The 20098-nt window shown below is 44.7% G+C and overlaps 1 protein-coding gene across 3 annotated transcripts in view; it reads left to right on the top strand.

Annotated features, from left to right (window-relative positions):
- Positions 1-20098, top strand: part of MAPK8IP3 (mitogen-activated protein kinase 8 interacting protein 3) — a 597532-nt gene that overhangs the window by 249975 nt on the left and 327459 nt on the right. For 2 of the 3 annotated variants that reach the window (XM_085628364.1, XM_085628366.1), the window contains one exon: positions 12776-12917. In XM_085628364.1, coding sequence (XP_085484490.1) covers positions 12776-12917 — 142 coding nt within the window. The remainder of the gene's footprint in view (positions 1-12775; positions 12918-20098) is intronic. The other variant, XM_085628367.1, reaches the window with a different exon arrangement.

Here is a 20098-nt window from a genome sequence, read left to right as displayed (position 1 = left end):
AAAACAACAGTTGATGGACAGAATGCAGAACAATGTCATACATTCACCCCAGTACAGAGATCTGGGCCTAAATCCATCATTTTTTTGCTCACCATGCCGTTCCAGTTTGAACCCAGCCATATGCAAATCAGTCTTAACCCTGTGCCTCATGGGTACAGTCCAGCCCGAACTGCCAAGCCAGGTCCTCCCTGGACTGGAAACAAGCATCCTAGGACCGTTTTCGGGGTTTCACCCCTCTTCAGCCAGGATAGCTTGATTCCAGTGGCATGGAGAGCACGGGAACCACGTCTGGGCATACCCTTCCCACTCGGGGTGACAAATGCAAAAACAACAGTTGATAGACAGAATGCAGAACAATGTCATACAGATCTTTTGACTTGGGGGAGAATGTTTGCATTGTCAGCATTCCGTCCATCATTTGTGTGCTGTAACACTAAGACAGGAAAATGCCAAACATCTATGTGTTTTTTTCTTTTTCATCCTAAGTGTGCCGGGTATGCCCAGACATGGATCCTGGGCTTATTGTGCCACTGGATTCAAGCTAGCATGGCTGATGAGGGGTGATGCCTGGCTGGTGAGGAGTGATGCCCCGAAACCGGTCCCGGTACGCTTGTTTCTGGTCCAGGGTGGACATGGCTTGGCAGTTCAGTCTGGACTGTTCGCATGAGGCACAGGGTCAAGACTTGATTTGCATATGGCTGGGTCTAAACTGGGGTGGCATGGTGAGCAAAAAAAACATGCATTTAACCCATATCTTTTGACTAGGGGTGAATGTTTGATTTGCTCAGCATTCCGTCCATCATCTGTTTGTCTTTAACTTTCTAAAAGTGACATTTTCAAAAATGTAGTTCAAAAGTAATGTGCAGAAAATTGTATTTTCTCAACAGTCTCCTAATGAGAGGCTGTAAATCTTGAGATTTTATAGAGGGCAGAGTCCTGACCTGATATATTTGTTCGTTAGTAAAATATGAGCGACTACTGCACCCAGAAACACCACACAACTTGCAATTTCGTTTATGGCTGTATTTGTCCAAATGTGATTATCAAGCCCCTATTAATAAGGGGCAAGGAGTCAGTCCATTTGTCCCTTAGTGCTCATCGTAGGATAATGCAATCGTGCTTCGCAAAATATCTACATGAGTATGAAAATACACAATCCAGCCCAAATTTGCTCTGATCAAAAGACTTGCTTTAAGCTTTCGTACCATCCCCAATCAAAAAGTGCTAGATATTTCAGACAATTGGATGCCTTTAATTAGCACCTCTTCCAACTTGAAGCTAAGTAGTAAACATTCAATGTTAGCTAAAAAGGCCATATAGCTATTCTTTAAAAACTCTATTGAGTGTAGATCCCTTCTCTTGTCATATAAAACTAAAACGTTTAGGATGTCATGGCTGGAAGAGAGAAAAAAGTTCTCAACGGCCCTGCAAACTCAAAATCCCTTAACTGTACCCCAAACTGTTGAGAAGCTATAAACTAATGTAATATACTCACAAGTACATAGTTTCAGAAGAGAGTTAAATACAAATCTAAGCTAAGGAATTGTAGCAGGTAGTTTATTTTTCTTTATATACAAATTGATTTAAAAAACACACAATTTGCATGCCAATTTCAATATTATATATAAAAGAATCCAAAAAACCATTAATAAGAAGGAGAGAATATTGCTATCAAAATCTGTGTTTCTCCTTATATTCAAAGTGATTTGTCGGTATAGTTTTCCATTACCTTCCTTGTAAAATGTAATTTAATCCAATAGATGAAAAATACAGACTGATTGACAACATTGCTTGCAAGTTATGATGTGTAGACAAATATAGGGAAATAAATTGAATATAACCATCTTTAACATACACTACAAAGACCCAAGGGCTACGCTTGTGAAGAGGATAGGAACAATGTATTCCTCAATGTTTTAATCGTATGAACTCTGTGAGGCAATATTGTTTTTATTCAACTGGGCATTATCAAACTCTCAGCCTGCTGCAAGCGTGAACCTGCACCCGTGAAAAACCTGTTGGCAGTGGCGGCTGGTGACATTTGAAAGTGGCGTGGTGTAAAATTATTGTCATACTGCACCGCAGCGAGCGAGTGTAGCGAACACAACCTTCCCCCTGAGAAAATTTTGAAAAAAGAGTGGACAAATGGTGCATTTTCAAGCAAATTTGAGAAAGCAAGGTTAATAAAGCAATTATCAAAGTGCAGTTAATACATTATTACAAATGTAATATAACATAGGTAGCTGCTTATTCAGTATAACCACAGAGCTTCATAAGAGACTTCGGGATACAATGCATTGCTGAGTAATATCAAAGGAAGCATTTTTAGGTCTCGCCTGGCTATCGCGTAGGCTATCGCGTAAGCGATCGCCCAGCGAGACTCTAGTTAGGGGCTCCCAAAAGTGCTCCCAAAAGTGGATTGCATGGTGAGCACGCGCACAATCACGTGCATCGTGCCGCCATGCAATCCGTTTGGCATTGTACTTCAAAGGGTCCGCTCCCCCGCCTGGAATGCGCTCACCCGCCCCCGCCAAGCGCGCGCGCCACACTCCGCTGGGCTTGTCTTATTTTTCTTGGTTTTTTTAGCGTGCGCGCACAACTCCCACTTCTGCCCCTCCCCTGCCACAGATCGCACCTCGTGGCCGCTCGCGGCCGATGCTTGTTATCTTTGTCACCTCTTTCAGCTCACAAGGACTTGGACTAAATACGAATGAAGTTCCCATGCACTAGCGGCCTCTTGAGGTTCTATCGCCAGCAGGGAAAGACTTGCCTCTCAGCGGCATGTGCCGTCTATAAGCGCAGCCTGTAATGTCACTGGTGCTAAACCAAATCGAAGGAAGCGCCTGTCTCTAATCCCCTCTCGCGAGCGGCCGTGTGAAGGAATTACATTTTGGCTCAGGCCGCAAGATGCCAAACCTCTATGGGAACGCAGGGGGCGCGAGCTCTGTTAATCTGCAAACATTCCGAGCGCGCATTCCTTTTGCGGCCGCGAGGCCATGCTTGTGTTAATAATGCACTTTGAACGCTGCATTTAACCTCGGGCCGCCCCCTTCTTCCTACCTCTCCTCTTCCGCCCTCTTTCTGCCTCCTGAATGCCCTCTCTCCTCCTCTTCCCGCCCACACTCTTTTCCTTTTACGCCCATCTCTCTGCCCCTTCACCGCCCCATAGTGTCCTCTTCGCCACTTACTCTCTTCCCTTACCCTCCCACTGCTGTGTACGCTTTAATAATGGCACGTATTTCAGACACGTATCGCCAAACTTAAAAAACAGGAGGGCATGTATTTCCTCCCACAACTCCCTCGCCCTCTCCTGTTATCCCATTAGTTTGTCCCTCCCCCTCTTGTGCGTCTATCCCTCCTTCTTCTGTTCAGTGCTGACGTGTTATTCCCAATCTGACCGGTTCCCTGGGGCCCCTTCAGCACCTCGGGTAAAAATGCCCGCCTCCCGATTACGTCTCCAGATTCCAGGACTCCATTGCTCTATATAACAGAAACTGCAGAATTTTCCATTCACAAAGACTCCTGCTTGAAGAATTCACAGTTGACAAAACCTCTCAATCTAGCGCTCAAAAACCGCAGCTGGGTGCCTCTTCGGGTCAGAATGCCCTACGTAGCGCCAGGCAAGTATGCAGAACCCTCAACTCACAAGACCTCTCCCCTCAAGAATGTACTTCAGCTTGCATACTACCCCCTCCCCCCAGTTCAAAATGACCCTGCTCACTCAGACCCCTCTCCCCCTCTCCAGTTCACAGAGTGGGAGATTTTGGAAAAACAAGCAGTGGCATAGCCAATAGGTCTGGCCTTCGGGAGCTTATACCTGTTTAGCCATGCAACAGTTGGTGTTGTTGCACCAAGGATATTGTGCTGCATAACTAAATACTTATAAGGTCCCAAAAGCGAGACCTATTGGCTATGCCAATGCTTGTTTTATTAGCCACAGTGCTGTACCAAGACTCCAAGAGGCAATATGGAAACATGAAAAACATGAAAAAGGATCAAGGTGCTGAAAAATAGCCTTGAATATAAGCTTTCCAGCCCAGGACATGAGCTCAGCAGCACCCACATGTTTAACGGGCATACCTGCCTCGCCCAGGGAACTGGAAACCAAACACAGGGGATTATTACATGTTTAATATGCCAGAAACCAGCTCCCCACCTTCAGTCTTCATGCTGAACAAATAAAACATTGTCCCCCAGTCATAGATCTCAGTTAAATCCATTGTTTTGCATGCCACACCATTCCAGGTTAGATCCAGCCATATGCAAATCAGTCTTGACGCTGCTCCCCATGGGATCAGTCCAGCCCGAACTGCTAGTATGACAAACATACATTATAAAAAAGTGGTTTAGATGTATTTTGCTACTGCGATACTTATTGGTCAAACCGCAGCATGCAACACAATTGTTAGAATTTAATAGCAGTCCACAAGAACAAATAGAAAGGTTGCTACATCCTATGAGACACAGGGAAATACCATCCATTCCTCGACTAGTGTAAAATCAAAGGGGAGAACCTGAGAATGCACAATGGCAAAAGACACACTGGGAGTGTCTGCACCCTGGAGTCCTACGGAAAGATCTGTAGGGCGGGTGTAACTGTCACCAGGTGTGTTGCTGTGAACATGGCTTCAGGGCCGGAGGATGGAGACAAAAATGTGAGCACTGGTGATGTATCTTATTTCTGCAACCGAACAGAACCAACAGGTGGTTATGTTTGCATTGCTTGTATAACAATAACGTCCGACCACACCAGGGCACAAGTCCTAAAAAAAGAAGTGGGGAGACGCTCCAAGTTAGGTGGTGTCACCGGAAGTGACCTCACAACCGGAAGTGACGTCACGAGATGGAGTCCCCACTAATTAACAAAAGTTAGAAGGCGATGGGGGCAGGTTCAAAGGGAAAAGGAGAATGTTTACGTTGGAATTAGTCACCGTATTGACACTCAAAGGAGCGGGGAAATTAAAGATGCGCTTGTTCGGTGCGTATTTATTGCCCACTGTAAATTTGCCGGTCTCCGTCTGAAATGCATAAACACATACTGACCTTTTCTAATATACGGCCACGAGCGCCCGTCTGTCATACTGAACGGCTCCATCAACGTGAAACAACTTAAAGAGCTCTGTTCGCCCTCTCTCGACAATAGAAGGTTAGGTTTGGTGAGTGCTGAGCGCGCGCGCAGGCTCGGGTACCGGCTCCATCTTTTGGGCAGGGTGGACGGCGTCCACCCGGTAAAAACCCGGTAAAATAAGTGGGGGGACGCCGTCCACCCGCGTGGTACCCCGACTCGAGCCCTGGACCACACTACAAAAACAAAATGAGATGGGGGGATTTTCACCAAACACAGAACTGTTGTCAAACATATCGGCCCCGGAAAAATACAAGAAGCTTGGGCCTTGGGCTAAGGACTGTCTTCACGGTTAATTAAATACGTATAACATGACTATCGTCCTTCGCTTAATTTTCCTAGCAAAACAGAAATAATTTCAACTTATTATCAGAGATTACAAAACACAAAGTAAAGGATTACTACCAACTTAAAAATTACGACACAGCTGGGAGGAGGAGATCTCATTGTTACAGCATATATATAAACATGTCCCTCTGTAAAGTTTTCCCACTCCAAGCGACGTTTTCGCTTGTCACGGAAGAACAACATTTGTAGCTTGTGTGAAAAAGTCAAGTTGGCAGAAAGTCAAAAACAGCTGTTTACAAAGCACCTTCGGTTTTACGGAGATGGTAAAGACTCCTTGTGGTGATGTGACGTGGCAGCAGAGCAAGGAGATTAAATCTCAGAGCTCCTGCTGACTGCGCTCACCCAGGAGAACACACACAGTCCATGACATCGGACTAGCTCCGTGGCAAGAAAAGCAGTGGCGGCTGGTATTTAACGGCGGTGATGAGGCGGGCCACGGGGAGGAGGGAATTTTTTTTTTTAAACTTACCTATTGCCACCACCACCGCCTCTCGTTCATCTTCGCCCGCTTCCAGGGCAGGAAGCAGGAAGCAGGAAGCAGGAAGCACCTGGCTCCCAGACTCCCATATCCAAACACAACGGTGTAATGCAGCGCTGTGATTGGTCTGAGCACCGTGGTACATCGCTCAGCCAGGGAATGGGAGTCTGGGCATGTTCTGCACTTAGGCTAGAATGCAGCTTGGTGCAGAACATGCAAAGTACACATGACAGTTTGGCCAGCCCAAGGCAGCCAGCCAAAGCGTTTTGTGCTCTTGGAGTGGGCAAACTACTGCCCTGCTCTGTGAGCAGAGCAGCCCCACACCACCCCTAATAACAATGAGTTATCATTATTTAATTTTTCCTTGTTGGCCTGCTCAGGGGGGCGACGTTTCACTGCCTTAGCGGAGGTACAACCACTGTTCTAGGATATGGAAGAGGAGGAAGGTCGTTGAAGACTTTACATTTCTATCTGTACCTTAAGAATACATTTAAGTGATAAGACATCTCATACCAAAAGTTACCTCACACAAACACACATAGACATACACACCCCCAGTTATGCCACCAAGAACCCACAGGGGTTGCATGCCCTTTCACCGTCCTACACCTCAATCTCCTCCCCTATGAGGTATGTACCTACTAATTGAATTGGCCAATAGTTGTTGATATGCAAGTGGTGCAGCAGAACCACAGTGATCATAATGCCTTAGCCCTTGCTCTTGGTCCATTGGGGCTTAATTCCTCCTCTTGTGTTAATGAACCAGTACTCTCCCCCCACTCTTAACAGCGGCTGTCACGGGGCGGCAAACGCAGGGGCCAAAGGTCTAGCTATGCCACTGGTCCAAACCTTGTTTCTCTTATACATCAATGACCTGGTAGCCTACTTGGAGAAGTGCAAACACGATGCACCTAGCTTGGCAGATATGAAGATTCCATCCCTCCTGTTAACCAACGACACCCTACTGATATCCAAATACCCTATTGGTATCCAAAATCTCTTGGACTAGTTTGGTGTATCCTACAAGCAGAGAGGGCTTGAAATCAATTTACAAAAACCAAAGTATATGGTTTTTAACCGCAGTCATACAACCCACCCAAGCGCATCCTTGTGCTCCATTGGCGAGCGTCCGCACTTTTAAGTATTTGGGTCTCACTCTGATGGAGAACTTTGGTTGGTTCGCCGAGATCCATAAGTGAAAGCTTAAGCTCGAATACAACGCAGGGGGAATTTTGAGGGGTCCGAAAGGCTCCAGTTTTCAACTTGTATCCCCAGTTCTCCTAATTTGTAAGTTCCAAGCTTTGGGTGGTTCTCTGTATGGTGGAGAACTTTGGGAACATAAAAAGGTCTTATAGCTAGAGGTAGGGGAGAATAAATGTATACATGCTTTGGTGAACCTCCCCACCAGCACCCCACTTCAGCCACTGCGGCAGTATCTAGGCCAAAGGTCCATTGCCTATGAAGCAGCCCTTAGACCTTTGATATACTGGAGATGGCTATGGACCTCAGTAGACAGCCCGGGGTCTCTGGATTACCCTGGCTAGGACATATCAAGACCCTCCTGGCTCAGATGGGGTCTGAGTATCTTGGGACTAACACAGAAGCTTGGACCAGTATAACAAAGGCTGTAGTCAAGGGGATGTACTGGCGGTATGAAGACGGGGAATTGAACAGGACTAGGAGTCTGGGAACCTTGACACTAGCCTTTTTGCAATTCAAAGATAACGTCCGTATGGGAGAGCACATGGATTCCATTGAACTCCCACTGACAAAAACCTTGTACATGAAATTTCATTTTGGGACTTTACCATTGTACAGTTTCACTGTCAACTAGAGGTCCCATGGCAGTGAACAAAATATTACCTGCCCTTTTTGTCCTCAGGTGAAAGAATGTATTAATCATATATTATTTTTTTGCCAGCGATATTCAAATAATAGGAAGAAGTGGATACTTCAAATTTGCCAGAGTATGGGGATTAGGAATTATAGGGCTGTCTCCAGAGTCTTCAGATGTGACACAACACCCTTGACTGTGTTTGCTTTTTCCCATTTTTTAATGGGGTATGGAGAATCAGACAGAGTAGTGTTAAGTACTGAGATTTCCACTGTAATGTCTACTGTTGCCAGTAATGAGATTTGCGTATGTTTTTAGCTCAACCATATAATTTATTAACCCTTCCTAATGAGGTGCTACCGGAACGTATGATTATAAGTCAATGGCACTGGACACACTGAGGAACATTATGATTGATGATGATTTCTCGAGTTGCTACATGAGTAATGATCCCATGATTTTAATAAGGTTTTAAGGACTTTTATTGATTTTAAAGTTTTTGGGCCAGATGTAGGTAAAATCAATTTTGCGAGTCCTTAATAGCGATTTTTACCGAATCGCTATTAAGGACTCGCAAAATTGAATGTAGGTAGGAATCGCAAAAATATTTGCGATTCCTTATGATTCCTTAATTGCAATCCCAAATTGAGATTCACAATCAAGGAATCCCATCCCATTCACTCCTATGGGCCAAGAGGCCCATAGGAATGAATAGGATTTGCGCCCGCTATTTGTGAGTCACCAAGCGGCACTCCCAAATTGCGGGCGCAATTTCAAGGGTGCAAGGGTTCCAAAAGGACACCCTGTTGCACCCTTGAAATGTGCATGTGTGCACATGTGGCGCACATACATGCCCTAAGGGCATGTATGTGTGTCACATGGCACTTTGAAAAGAGCCAAAAAGTGCTTTTTAAAGGAAATCGCAAAATACCACCAACTTGAAGTTGGTGGTATTTTGCGATTCCTTAAGGCAAAATCGCAATTTGCGATGCCTACCAGCATAGCATTTAGGGAATCGCAAATTGCGATTCTCTAAATGCATAAGCAAAATAAGGAATCGCAATTTTGCGATTCCTTATTTTGCTAGTAGGTTTTAACTTACCTACATTGCAAGCAGCCAAATAGCGATCGCAAACGCTGACATTTCAGCGTTTGCACTCGCTATTTGGCATCCTACATCTGGCCCTAAATGTTATCTTAATTGTATTCTTGTGTGTAACTTTATCGCAGTATCTGCTGAATAAAGTTTCTGATGAACTCATTGAAACCTCTAGGACTGCGTTCATCCCAAGAGCACCCTTGAATGTCCAACTTCATTGAAAGTCAGAATCACATCAGGACTGCTTGACCACATCTCTGAAGGAGTACACCTGCTCACAAAGGAGATGGTAGATTCATTTGGCTGAAGTCTATATTCACTTCCAATACCATAAGGGTTGAAAATGAAAACAAGGAAGGAAACTTGGGCTGCTTTGGTTGAACATGCTATTATTCAGCTGTCAGTTTGGATTAATTGCAGTTGAATTCAACACAGAGAATGTGTAAGTAATTGGATTGCTGGTTTAGGGGGGTGAAACCCTACTCAAGCAGAAACCACAATCCTCGTCATGGTGAAGTCACAAGCAAACCCTGAATTAACCTTTGCTCAATCCTCGGATGCCTTGGCACAAGTAAGTCAGGCTTAACTCAGAGGCAATGTGTGAAGTATTTGTGCAACATTTCAAACAGATTAGACAAATAGAGTACATTTTAATAAATAAAACAAGACCAAAATGACGAATATCCAACCAGTAGAACCGTAGATATGCAGGTGTTAAGATTTCAGTGAAAATAGCACCAAAAAGCATGAATCACCAACCGTGGATATATGGTTGTGCCAGACCGGGACAAACTCACAAGTTCAGGCCTACTGCGATGGAGTGTGGGCCGGATACAGGGACCTTGTTAGAACCGCTAAACAAGAGTACCTCCTAAAGAAGTCGGGGATGGACCCTCGTACTTGACCAAATTTAGGCCAATCTCTTTGTTACCATGCTTTTCGAAGGTCCTGGAGAAGCATGTCAAGAAGCATCTCTCCACCTTCCTCAAGTGCAGTGACTTTCTCCACCCCACTCAAATGGGGTTCAGGCGACAGCAAAGCACTGAAACAGCTTTGCTGGCTGTGTCTGAGAAGCTTTGTTGTACAGAGAAGGGTCGACCCCCTTATCCTGTTGGACCTGAGCATGGTCTTCAACACTGTAGATCATGCCACAATTATTCAGAGGATGGCAACTATGGGTGTTGTCAACTGTGCCTTAAAATGGCTCTCTTCCTTTGGGATGAACAGATCATTCCAGGAGCTTGACCAATCTTGACATTCTCACAGTTTTCCTCTGAACTGTGGGGTGCCACACGGGTTCTCTTTGAGTCCCACCCTTTTTAATCTTTGTCTCCTTTCACTGCCAAGATTGTTTGCACCTTTGGGTTGTCATTGGTTTCATATGCAGATGATGTCCAGTTGGTTTTATCCATCTCCCGCCCACCAGCTCAAATTACCATTATTTGATCCCCTGTAAATCGAAGCTCAATGAAGCCAAGACGGAGGTCATGCTTTTGCACAATGGCTTCATTAGTAATGGTCCAACTCTTATCCCGGACTATCTGATAGGACTTCCCAAATCCAAAGGGCCAATAAAGAGCCTCGGGAAGGGCTTGATTATAGCCTCACAATGGACCATCAAGCAAAAACACTGGTGGCTAACTGCTTTGGTGCCTTAAGGCTGTTATGGAAGGCACTAAACCTACTCTCTTTCCTAGCCAGAAGACTAATTGTTCAGGCTGTGGTCATCTCTCGCCTTGACTATGGCAATGTTCTGTACCTGGGTTCACCTTGCTATGTGACAAAAAGGTAGAAACTATACAGAATGCAGCTGCACTGCTTCTGATCAATCTCCCCAGGCATCAATCGGCTAAAACTACTCTGAGAGAGGCTTCCCATTGAGATGCGTGTTCAATTTATGGTTCAGTGTATTCTGCATAGATCACTCCTCAAGAGAAGCGCTGTCTTATTAAGATTGCTGGCTACTCCTTACATTCCGAGAAGATCACTTAAATACTCCTCAGCTCATTTTCTTCTGATTCCCAAGGTTAACAGATCTTTATGAGGTGGTCGCTCTTTTTCTTATCATGCCCCCAAACTTTGGAACCCCCTTCGCCTTGCACTTCACCAGCAGTCTAATGAGCTTTCCTTCCATAGGGCCTTGAAGACATGGCTCTATGGTAAGTAGCTCAGCTGCTTAAGTTAGTTGCATGTTGACTGACTGAGTGCTGGGATACTTCAGGCATCTACACGCTATATAAGTCTAACAGAATAGAATAGGAACTGCACATGTGTATTGAATTGTTCTGTCCACACTATTGATGCTCAAGCAAAACATTTGTGTCAATTCTAATGGCCTGTCTGTCATACACTGTTTGGCTAATATCATTTATTAGATATGTTAGTGCAGCTAAAGTATTTACCTCCCACACATTTTGACATTGTAGCTGGTGAATGCAGCTGCGTCCTCATCACCCTGTTCACGATTTGCCATCAAAGGTTGCTTGGAAAGGTTTTTAGGCATGATAGACAATTTGCTTTGCAAGTGAATAACTTGTCAATCAAGTGGTGGGCAAAATGGTGCTGGCATCCATATTCACCACGTTATCTTGAACCTCTGGTGATAGAACGGTCAGGCCTTTCATTGTATGTGGTCCTTTTGGGAATTCCTACCATCACTAATTTGTCACTTTATAGACATTCCTTCCTTAGTTTAGATCCTGTCCCTTGCCAGGCTAACAGTCCTTCACATGGCACATGGGGTCTTTCTCAAGGTGACCAGGGGCTGTATTACATAAAGTGCCCTGAGGACACAATGGGTGTTTGCGCCCTCTTTACGTGCCCCCGGGGCACTTTGGTGTTACAGAAGGGGCTGCAGACACTTGTGCGGCCCATTCTGTAATACCGATAGCGCTGGCGCACATAAAGTGCCAGCGCTATCTTTAAGGGAGCGTTACCTCATTTGCATGGGGCACAGCCTTTGCCTCTGCACCCTCGCCATATTACAGATGCAGGCTCAGTGGCAAAGAAGCCCTCAGGAGGCGCACTGACAGTGCATCTCATGGGTACAGCTCTCTGCAGGGGGTAAATGGGGTCCCATGGATCCCCAGACATCCCCTTGCAAGTGGGTGAAGTCTCTGACTGCACCTGCCTGCAAGGGGATCTCTATTCCCCTTTATAAGTGCTGGCGGGTTGCCGCTCTGTATTTCACGTGAATGCCTGCCCCAGGGCACTTTACTTCATTTTAAATGGTGTGCCCGGTGCAGTGAAGAAAAGTGAGTCGCATGTGTTATGTGTGTAATGCTGCCCCAGATTTTTTGTGCATGTGCCTTCATAGTTCCATATGTGGTATTATGCCCTCCCAGTTGCTTTTGATGACTTTGGAACTGGATTCACTTCTGTCCACCACAGGGTAACGGAAACATACATATTATGACTGGTGTGTTTTTTCTCTGGAAAGACAGCTAATACAATTAAAGATTATTGAATGATAATACATCTTTCTTCAGTGGCAGTAAGAAAGAAATTTGAGAAAAGTAAAGACCACTTAATATAAAAGAGACCACCAAAACACCTTGTGTTTTTTATTGTTTCCATCATGCACCTGGTTTGCTGGGTGCTGTGGCAAGTTGTTGGGGATAAATAATTGCCTTTACACAGAAACATGAGTAATGTGCGTGGGCTTATAGGGAGAAATTGGGGGAAACTAGCAGTTTTTATCCAGAACAATTTATTTAGTAAATAGTCATGTTATTTGCTTAGTGTTTGTACTTCATACTGTATTTAAGAAGAGCAATATGTTTTCTGCTTTGAATAGTGTCACCTAAATTATTCTGCCGAGTTTCTGCACTAAATATGGTCTTCTTGTTTTTCTCTACCTTCCCTCACCCTGCCCACATTTACCTCCTTTAGGAAGGAGCGTCCGACGTCGCTGAATGTTTTCCCTCTCACGGATGGAATGGTACGTGGGCAGATGGGGACCAAGATCACCCCCGGTTTGGACCACTGGCACCTGAGTGACCTCAGCCAGATGAAGTCTAACTGCATCTATAAGGTTTGCTAGACGGTCATGGGAGCCTTCCCGTCTCTCATGGGCATCACATACCCCCATTGTGAAGGCGGAGGTCGACCTGTGTCTGTAACCCTTTGCAGCCCTTCCTTGACCACCAGAACAACAGTGAGGTGGGCGACACCAGGAAGGGATTACAAAATTAACCTCCATTGAGTTGGAAATTGTAAACCAGTTTGTTGTTGAGGGGGTCACCACATTTCTTCCTTTATTAAGAGCAAAGAGAGTACTTTTTCTTACACCACATTCGTTCCCTCAGCAGAGTCAAATTATGCACACAAAACCATAGCCCCCTCAGCTATACTTACTTCTAAAGACACATTAGAGTGCAAAACATTTGAAGTAAAAACTTAAAAGCAATAAGTGGGAAATTAATGTGTAAACAAATTCAAATTAGAAATAATGCTGGATAGTGCTAGTGAACGGACAAAAAAATTAAAAGAAAACAAGTTAAAATTAGAGTAGAATATTGGCAACCAATATTGTATTTAAAAAAAGAAAAGTGAAGCTGTCATCAAATATTGCCATATATACAACAGTATTTGGGTTCTTTAAATAAAATATACAACTGAAAAGAGCAGGCCCACGTACAACAATTGAACCCCTCTTCCAAAATCACTCAAGGTGTGTGAGACATCTGCATGGACAAGAAAATTACCTTTGATAATCACATTGTCTTGAAATCCACAACTTGATCAATCAATCAATCAATCAATCATGGCATTTGTAAAGCGCACTACATACCCGCGAGGGTCTCAAGGTGCTGGGGGGACCTGCTACTGTTCGAAGAGCCAGGTCTTGAGAAGTCTTCTGAAGGTCAGAAGGTATTCGGTCTGCCGTATGCGGATGGGGAGGGTGTTCCATGTCTTGGCGGCGAGGTGGGAGAATGATCTGCTGCCGGCGCTCACTCTTCGGATGTGGGGGACGGTGGCGAGGGCGGGTCTGCGGAGCGGAGCTGGCGGGTGGGTGTGTAGAGGCTGAGTCGGCTGTTGAGGTATGTTGGTTCGATGTTGTGGAGTGCCTTGTGTGCGTGGGTGAGGAGTTTGAAGGTTATCCTCTTGTTGTTAGGGAGCCAGTGCAGGTCTCTCAGGTGGGGTGTGATGAGGCTGCGGCAAGGGATGTCGAGGATCAGGCATGCGGAGGCGTTCTGGATGCATTGAAGCTGTTTCAGGAGTTTGGCTGGGGCTCCTGCGTAGAGTGCGTTTCCGTAGTCCAGTCTACTGCTGACGGGGGCCTGGGTGACCGTCCTTCTTGTTTGGGTGGGGATCCACTTGAAGATCCTGCAAAAAATGCGGAGGGTGTTGAAGCAGGAGGAGGAGACGGCGTTGACCTGCTTCGTCATGGATAGGGTAGAGTCGAGGATGACCCCTAGGTTGCGTGCGTGGTCGGTGGGTGTTGGGGGTGTTCCTAGTGCAGTCGGCCACCAGGAGTCGTCTCAGGTCGAGGGGGTGGATCCGAGGATAAGGACCTCCGTCTTGTCCGAGTTCAGCTTTAGTCGGCTGTTCCTCATCCAGTCGGTGACGGCCTTCATTCCTTCGTGGAGGTTGGTTTTGGCAGTGTGGGGGTCCTTGGTGAGGGAGAGGATCAGCTGGGTGTCGTCGGCGTAGGAGATGAGGTTGAGGTCATGCCATCGTGCGATGTGGGCGAGTGGTGCCATGTAGATGTTAAACAACGTTGGGCTGAGGGATGAGCCTTGGGGTACGCCGCAGATGATCTCGGTGGCTTCGGAGCGGAAGGGGGGGAGGTGGACGCTCTGTGTTCTGCCGGCGAGGAAGGAGGAGGTCCAGTCCAGGGCCTTCTCTTGGATTCCGGCGTCGTAGAGGCGTGTTCGTAGTGTGCGGTGGCAGACCGTGTCGAAGACAACTGATAGGTCCAGGAGGATGAGGGCCGCGGTTTCTCCGTTGTCTAGCAGGGTCCTGATGTCATCGGTGGCGGCGATGAGGGCAGTTTCGGTGCTATGGTTGCTGCGGAATCCGGACTGGGACGGGTCCAGGATGCTGTTCTCCTCAAGGAAGCTGGTCAGTTGTTTGTTGACGGCCTGATGTTTTGAACGCTTCAAAGTGGCCAGAATGTGACATATTGGCGATAAGTAAAACTCCATAAATGAGTTACCAAATGTAATGTTGCTTATATTTTATGGTCGTTATGGAATTACAAAATTACTCAGAGGGTGCAGTCAGATGTGGGATTAGGGCTAATGGGATGTGTGAAATCCATGACAATCAGTAACAGGTGGGTGTAGAATAAAGAAGTGCTTGGATACACAGTGTGGGGCAGAGACAGTGGGAGGCACGACAGAGGACGTGCCTCCATCAGCACAGACCATGCTCTTTCATGCGCAGCTGTTGACAATGCTATGGACCGCAGTGTTACAAGTCTGCTCCTCTACTTGGTGAATTGAGAAAGACTCCTCCCTTACCACGCTGGTCTAGACTGGATATCAATACAAGTCACTATCTTTACATGACAAGCTATGGTGTGTGTTGTAGCCTCGTTGGAGGCTTTCGTGGTAACCAGTGGAGAGCCAGGCAGGACATCCTAAATGTTGATATTATCCCATGTTCAAATGATTGGGCATTGGTGTTTTTCTTCTGAGTGCATAGTGAGGCTTTAAATAACCCATAGTTTCATTCCCTCTGCATATTAGGCGCACTAATAATAGTGATTCAGGTGTAACTAATGGGCATTGTTGGCTTTTCTGTGGTTATATTCTGGTGGGTGCTTAATAGTTTTTCATGTGTATAGGATTATGACATAGAACATCCCATTAGTATGTTGGGTACTTTTAGCTTCTATCTGTTTGTTGCTTGGCAGACATTTGCTCAGCAACTGTAATTAAATCATTATACCCCAGTCCTTTGAAATATATGACTGGATTTTCATATCGCCTGTGCAAGTGTCACTGCCACTGTACTGTTTTCCATATTGTGGGCACAGCTTGCTATGTCTTGGAGTCAAGTCCTTATGTAGGGCATCCTCTAGATGCCTGATAGTCTTTGGAAATAACTAATCTCAGAATAGTGAGTTTTATAAAACATGTTATGGTTACGTGGTAGAATAGGATACTAATTGGAAGATGTTATACACGCTGATGGACTTTTTTGAATATTCCTCCAAAAATGGTAGCGTCTTCTTTATAATAAGTTAATTGTGAAAAGGTTGTACACGATTTTAAGCTAGATATGTGGCTTCCTACATTTACACAGCCATGTTGTCCTGGCGGGCCAAAAAATAAAGAATGGTATTGCTTCTAAGTGGAAGCCAGCTCAACTGTACCTTAGTTGAGCTAATTTTTTCTGCTCCTCTCTTTTCTCAAGGCAGTATTTTTTGTGGGATTTCATACTTTGACACTGATGCAGGTCTGATTAACATAAAACAAAAAGCAAAAACAACGGCTGACCAAGGTTGAGCACTTAAATTCCACTAGTTCCTTTTATTGCAATTAGGTGCAACTACTACCAGCATCCGCCGTCGATGGATGCCAATATTGCCAAGAAGTTCATAGATAAGGGAGGTGCAATCTGGTAGAAGTCAATCAAAGACGCAACAAATAAAGTCCATTTAATCTTCTTTTTATTTGAAGTTGTTGTATTTTTTAAGAACTGGCACACAGCCAACGCATTTCGTTCCCTGATGCCAATGGAACTTTGTCAGGGCTATTCGTATAAAGTGAGATTTCAATATAGTAAACCGAAGTGGTGAGTAGAATCTTATTTACGGTATGTCCTCGTCAAACATATGCATGTGTCCCAATAAATTGAATATCAATTGTATTCTTCAGTATATAAAATATTTCAAAGCAAATCTCAAGAGTCACAAAGTTAACTCCCATATAACAGACAGCAGGTTAAATACATTCCTGATAAAGAGTTTCTTCAAGGACACAGCGGTACGGGCAACACCATGATAACCTGGCTATTCATATACTGAAGAATACAATTGATATTCAATTTATTGGGACACATGCATACGCTTGACGATGACATACCGTAAATAAGATTCTACTCACCACTTCGGATAACTATATTGAATTCTCACTTGATACATATAGCCCTGACGAAGTTCCGTTGGCATCAGGGAACGAAACGCGTTGGTTGTGTGCCAGTTCTTAAAAAATACAACAACTTCAAATAAAAAGAAGATTAAATGGACTTTATTTGTTGCATCTTTGATTGACATCTACCAGAGTGCACCTCCCTTATCTATGAACCGATGCAGGTCTGCTAGGTATTAATGCTCTTCGATCTGGCACATCTAAGCACAGGTACCCAAGACCAAGGTTGTCCTGTTTCTCCAAAAGTGTTTGGCTGCAAAGGATTATTACTCTGCCATCCCGTTGTCCCATGTCTTCATCCTTACATCACACTTTCTGTCTGTGTTCCTTGTCTTTGTGTTACATGGAACTGAAATGTGTGTGTTTGGTGGATACTGTTTTGTCATAATGTCTACCCTGTGCAAAGTCAGGTTGCCTACAGTTATAGGAAGACATGGTTTCTTCAGTATATTAATACATTGGTCTCATACTGTCAAAACGTCCCTAACAGTGCCATGATTGGCTTTGACTGTTGCCCACTTGCATTGGGTATCAGATATGGGGCTCATTTTCCTGAGTCCAATCTCTTCAGATACCGCTTACAGAGAAACGTTCTTGGGTTCAGTCCTGCATAAAGTTCTGTTTATCATTCTGATACAAAGGGCCACCTCTCTGTGAAAACAACAGTGAGGAGGACCTCCGCAAGCAGGACGTTGCTGATCCATCCGAAGCTAAGATACATCTCAGCAGGTGAGATTTTGCAATATTGACAAAGATGAAAGATAATTTACAAATTCAACCAATGGATCACTGATTATTTTAGAAATACAACATATCCCTTCCCACTACCACCAATCATATTGTCCTTCTCCCAGAAGGGAAAATTGAGAACTGAAATATAAAGTGCTCGATGATTCCATTTTACTGACCTGCAATACTGAGTAGAGGATATCAAGGCCTCTACATTGATATTGTCATTGTTCATTTGGAGCTTGATTCAACTTCCCACAGATCCATCAAGTAAATGAGGGCAATGTTATATCACATTAAATTTAGATTTTGCTCTGTGGTTTTGAATCAATATCCACAGCTGGAGGAAAAGGGGAGAGGAGTCTATCTTAAGCTATGGGCATACATAACATTAAAATAATGCAAAACCTGCAACGGTGTAAGGTGAAGGGATGCCTAGAAGCTTAAAGATGGAAGGCAGTGAAGTAGTGGAAAATGATGCACACTCTTGGAAGGAAATTGACAATTACCAAATAATTGATGATATTAGAATCATGTTTCAATATGATGAAATAGTATCTGATTTATGAACAATTGTTTGCTGCCTACAGTCTTACTTATGTAAAGAGATGCCCATTGATGAGTGTAAAGTTATGTTTTGTATTCTCAAAACCCGAATTTTCATTGGCAACATAATTTACCCACATTTAATTTTATGCCAAGAATGTGTAATAGTGCATCAGAGAAAATCTCACCGATAGGCAGTGGCTTTTTCTGGGAGGAACACCTGTAAAAGTAGTTGAACACCTACAAACTCTCACAACACAATCTTTTGCTGACAGTTTCCCACCGAGAAAACATGGCTAAGTTTACACTTGGCAAGGGCAAGTGTAAATGTGTGTTCCTGACTGGAAAGTGGAGTGCAAGCTCCACTGTCTGTGCTGATGTTGGGGAAGGGTTTCTCCATGGTGAAAAAGTTGCCTAACCTGTACACATGCATAAACATACACCATGTACATTAATAGGTTAAAATGGTAAGTCATATGAGTAACAGGAAGTCACAAATGAATTCAACCCTTACTCCTAAATTTGTGGTTTCCACAGATTCACTGGAGGAACTACTGAATCCTGTGTGCGTTTCATGGTAGTCAGCAATGCCCTAACATGGTAGACTGAAAGCTCCAAGATAAATGTCATCAACATTTTGTGTGTGGGGTCATTATAGAATCACATGATATGATTCTGCCAGGGGGCTAATGTCATCTCAAAGTACTTTTAAAAAATATTCTCAGTCTTTCTATATCTTAAGGGCTTACCCAGTTGCTTAAGCCTAGTCTACTTTGGACAACATATAAAGACCACAAGTGTGTACCATTTTATATTATTTTCCGGTCACAGAAGAGTGTCTAGACAAAAGAATTTCGCCATTGGACCAGATTACTTTTATAAGGCTTTCTGCAATTTTGTGACCTTTCCAATTTTCTTCACAAGATGTTTTCCTTTTAATTTGAATGTGTTTATTTTCTTATCATTTAATTTTTTTTAGTTCAGTTCAGTTCTGCTTTATTCTGACAACTAGTGTCATAAAAGCTATAAAAAGACATTTAAAAAAAGAGGTACATAATGAGCATATCATACAATAACATGCAAAAAATAATAACGGGCTTCCCCCAGGGCAGTTTCTGCTTCACCGCCAACTCCTAGATAGCTACCGACCACATCAGGACCTACGTAGCGGGGAACCACACCCACACCCAGTGCTACACACGATCCTACATATGGGAGCAGGACGCCATCTAACTACATGGCTTTACAAAGCCATACGGGAATTGACTAATAAACCATTGGCGACCCTCCGGGCCACCTGGGAGGCAGAAATCGGGCGGGTGCTCCATGAAGGGGAGTGGGAGAAGGCTTTGAGATACCCTAAGAAAGTCTCCAGAAACGCGCGATTTAAAAACATCCAATATTATATCCTACACAGGGCCTATCTCACACCTGCACGCCTCCAACGATTCTACCCTGACACTCAGTTCCTATGCCCCAGATGTCACGAACAAAATGCAGACTTTCGGCATATGTTTTGGAGCTGCTCCGTCATTCAAATCTTCTGGCACCACATTCACACCGCTTTGGGTACCCTCACTGGGCTAACTTGCATGAACACTTGGGAGGCCAGCGCCATCGGCATTTTTCGCGTCAGTAAGCAGCACAAGGTGCAGACTCGCTTCCTCTCCTTAGCGGTGCTCTTGGCCAAACGCAGCATAGCCATGCATTGGCGTTCCCCCACCGGCCCTCCGGTGGCAGCGTGGGTGGGAGCTACACTCAAATGGGCGGCGGCGGAGGAGACATTACGGGAGGAGGAGGTGAAAGGGACCCGCAAGCACCCCATATCACTGGAATG

The sequence above is a fragment of the Triturus cristatus genome, chromosome 10 (genome assembly GCF_964204655.1).
Source record: "Triturus cristatus chromosome 10, aTriCri1.1, whole genome shotgun sequence".
In the NCBI taxonomy this organism is placed as follows: domain Eukaryota; kingdom Metazoa; phylum Chordata; class Amphibia; order Caudata; family Salamandridae; genus Triturus; species Triturus cristatus.
Note: the sequence above shows the minus strand (reverse complement) of the source record. Positions and strands in the feature narration are given on the sequence as shown.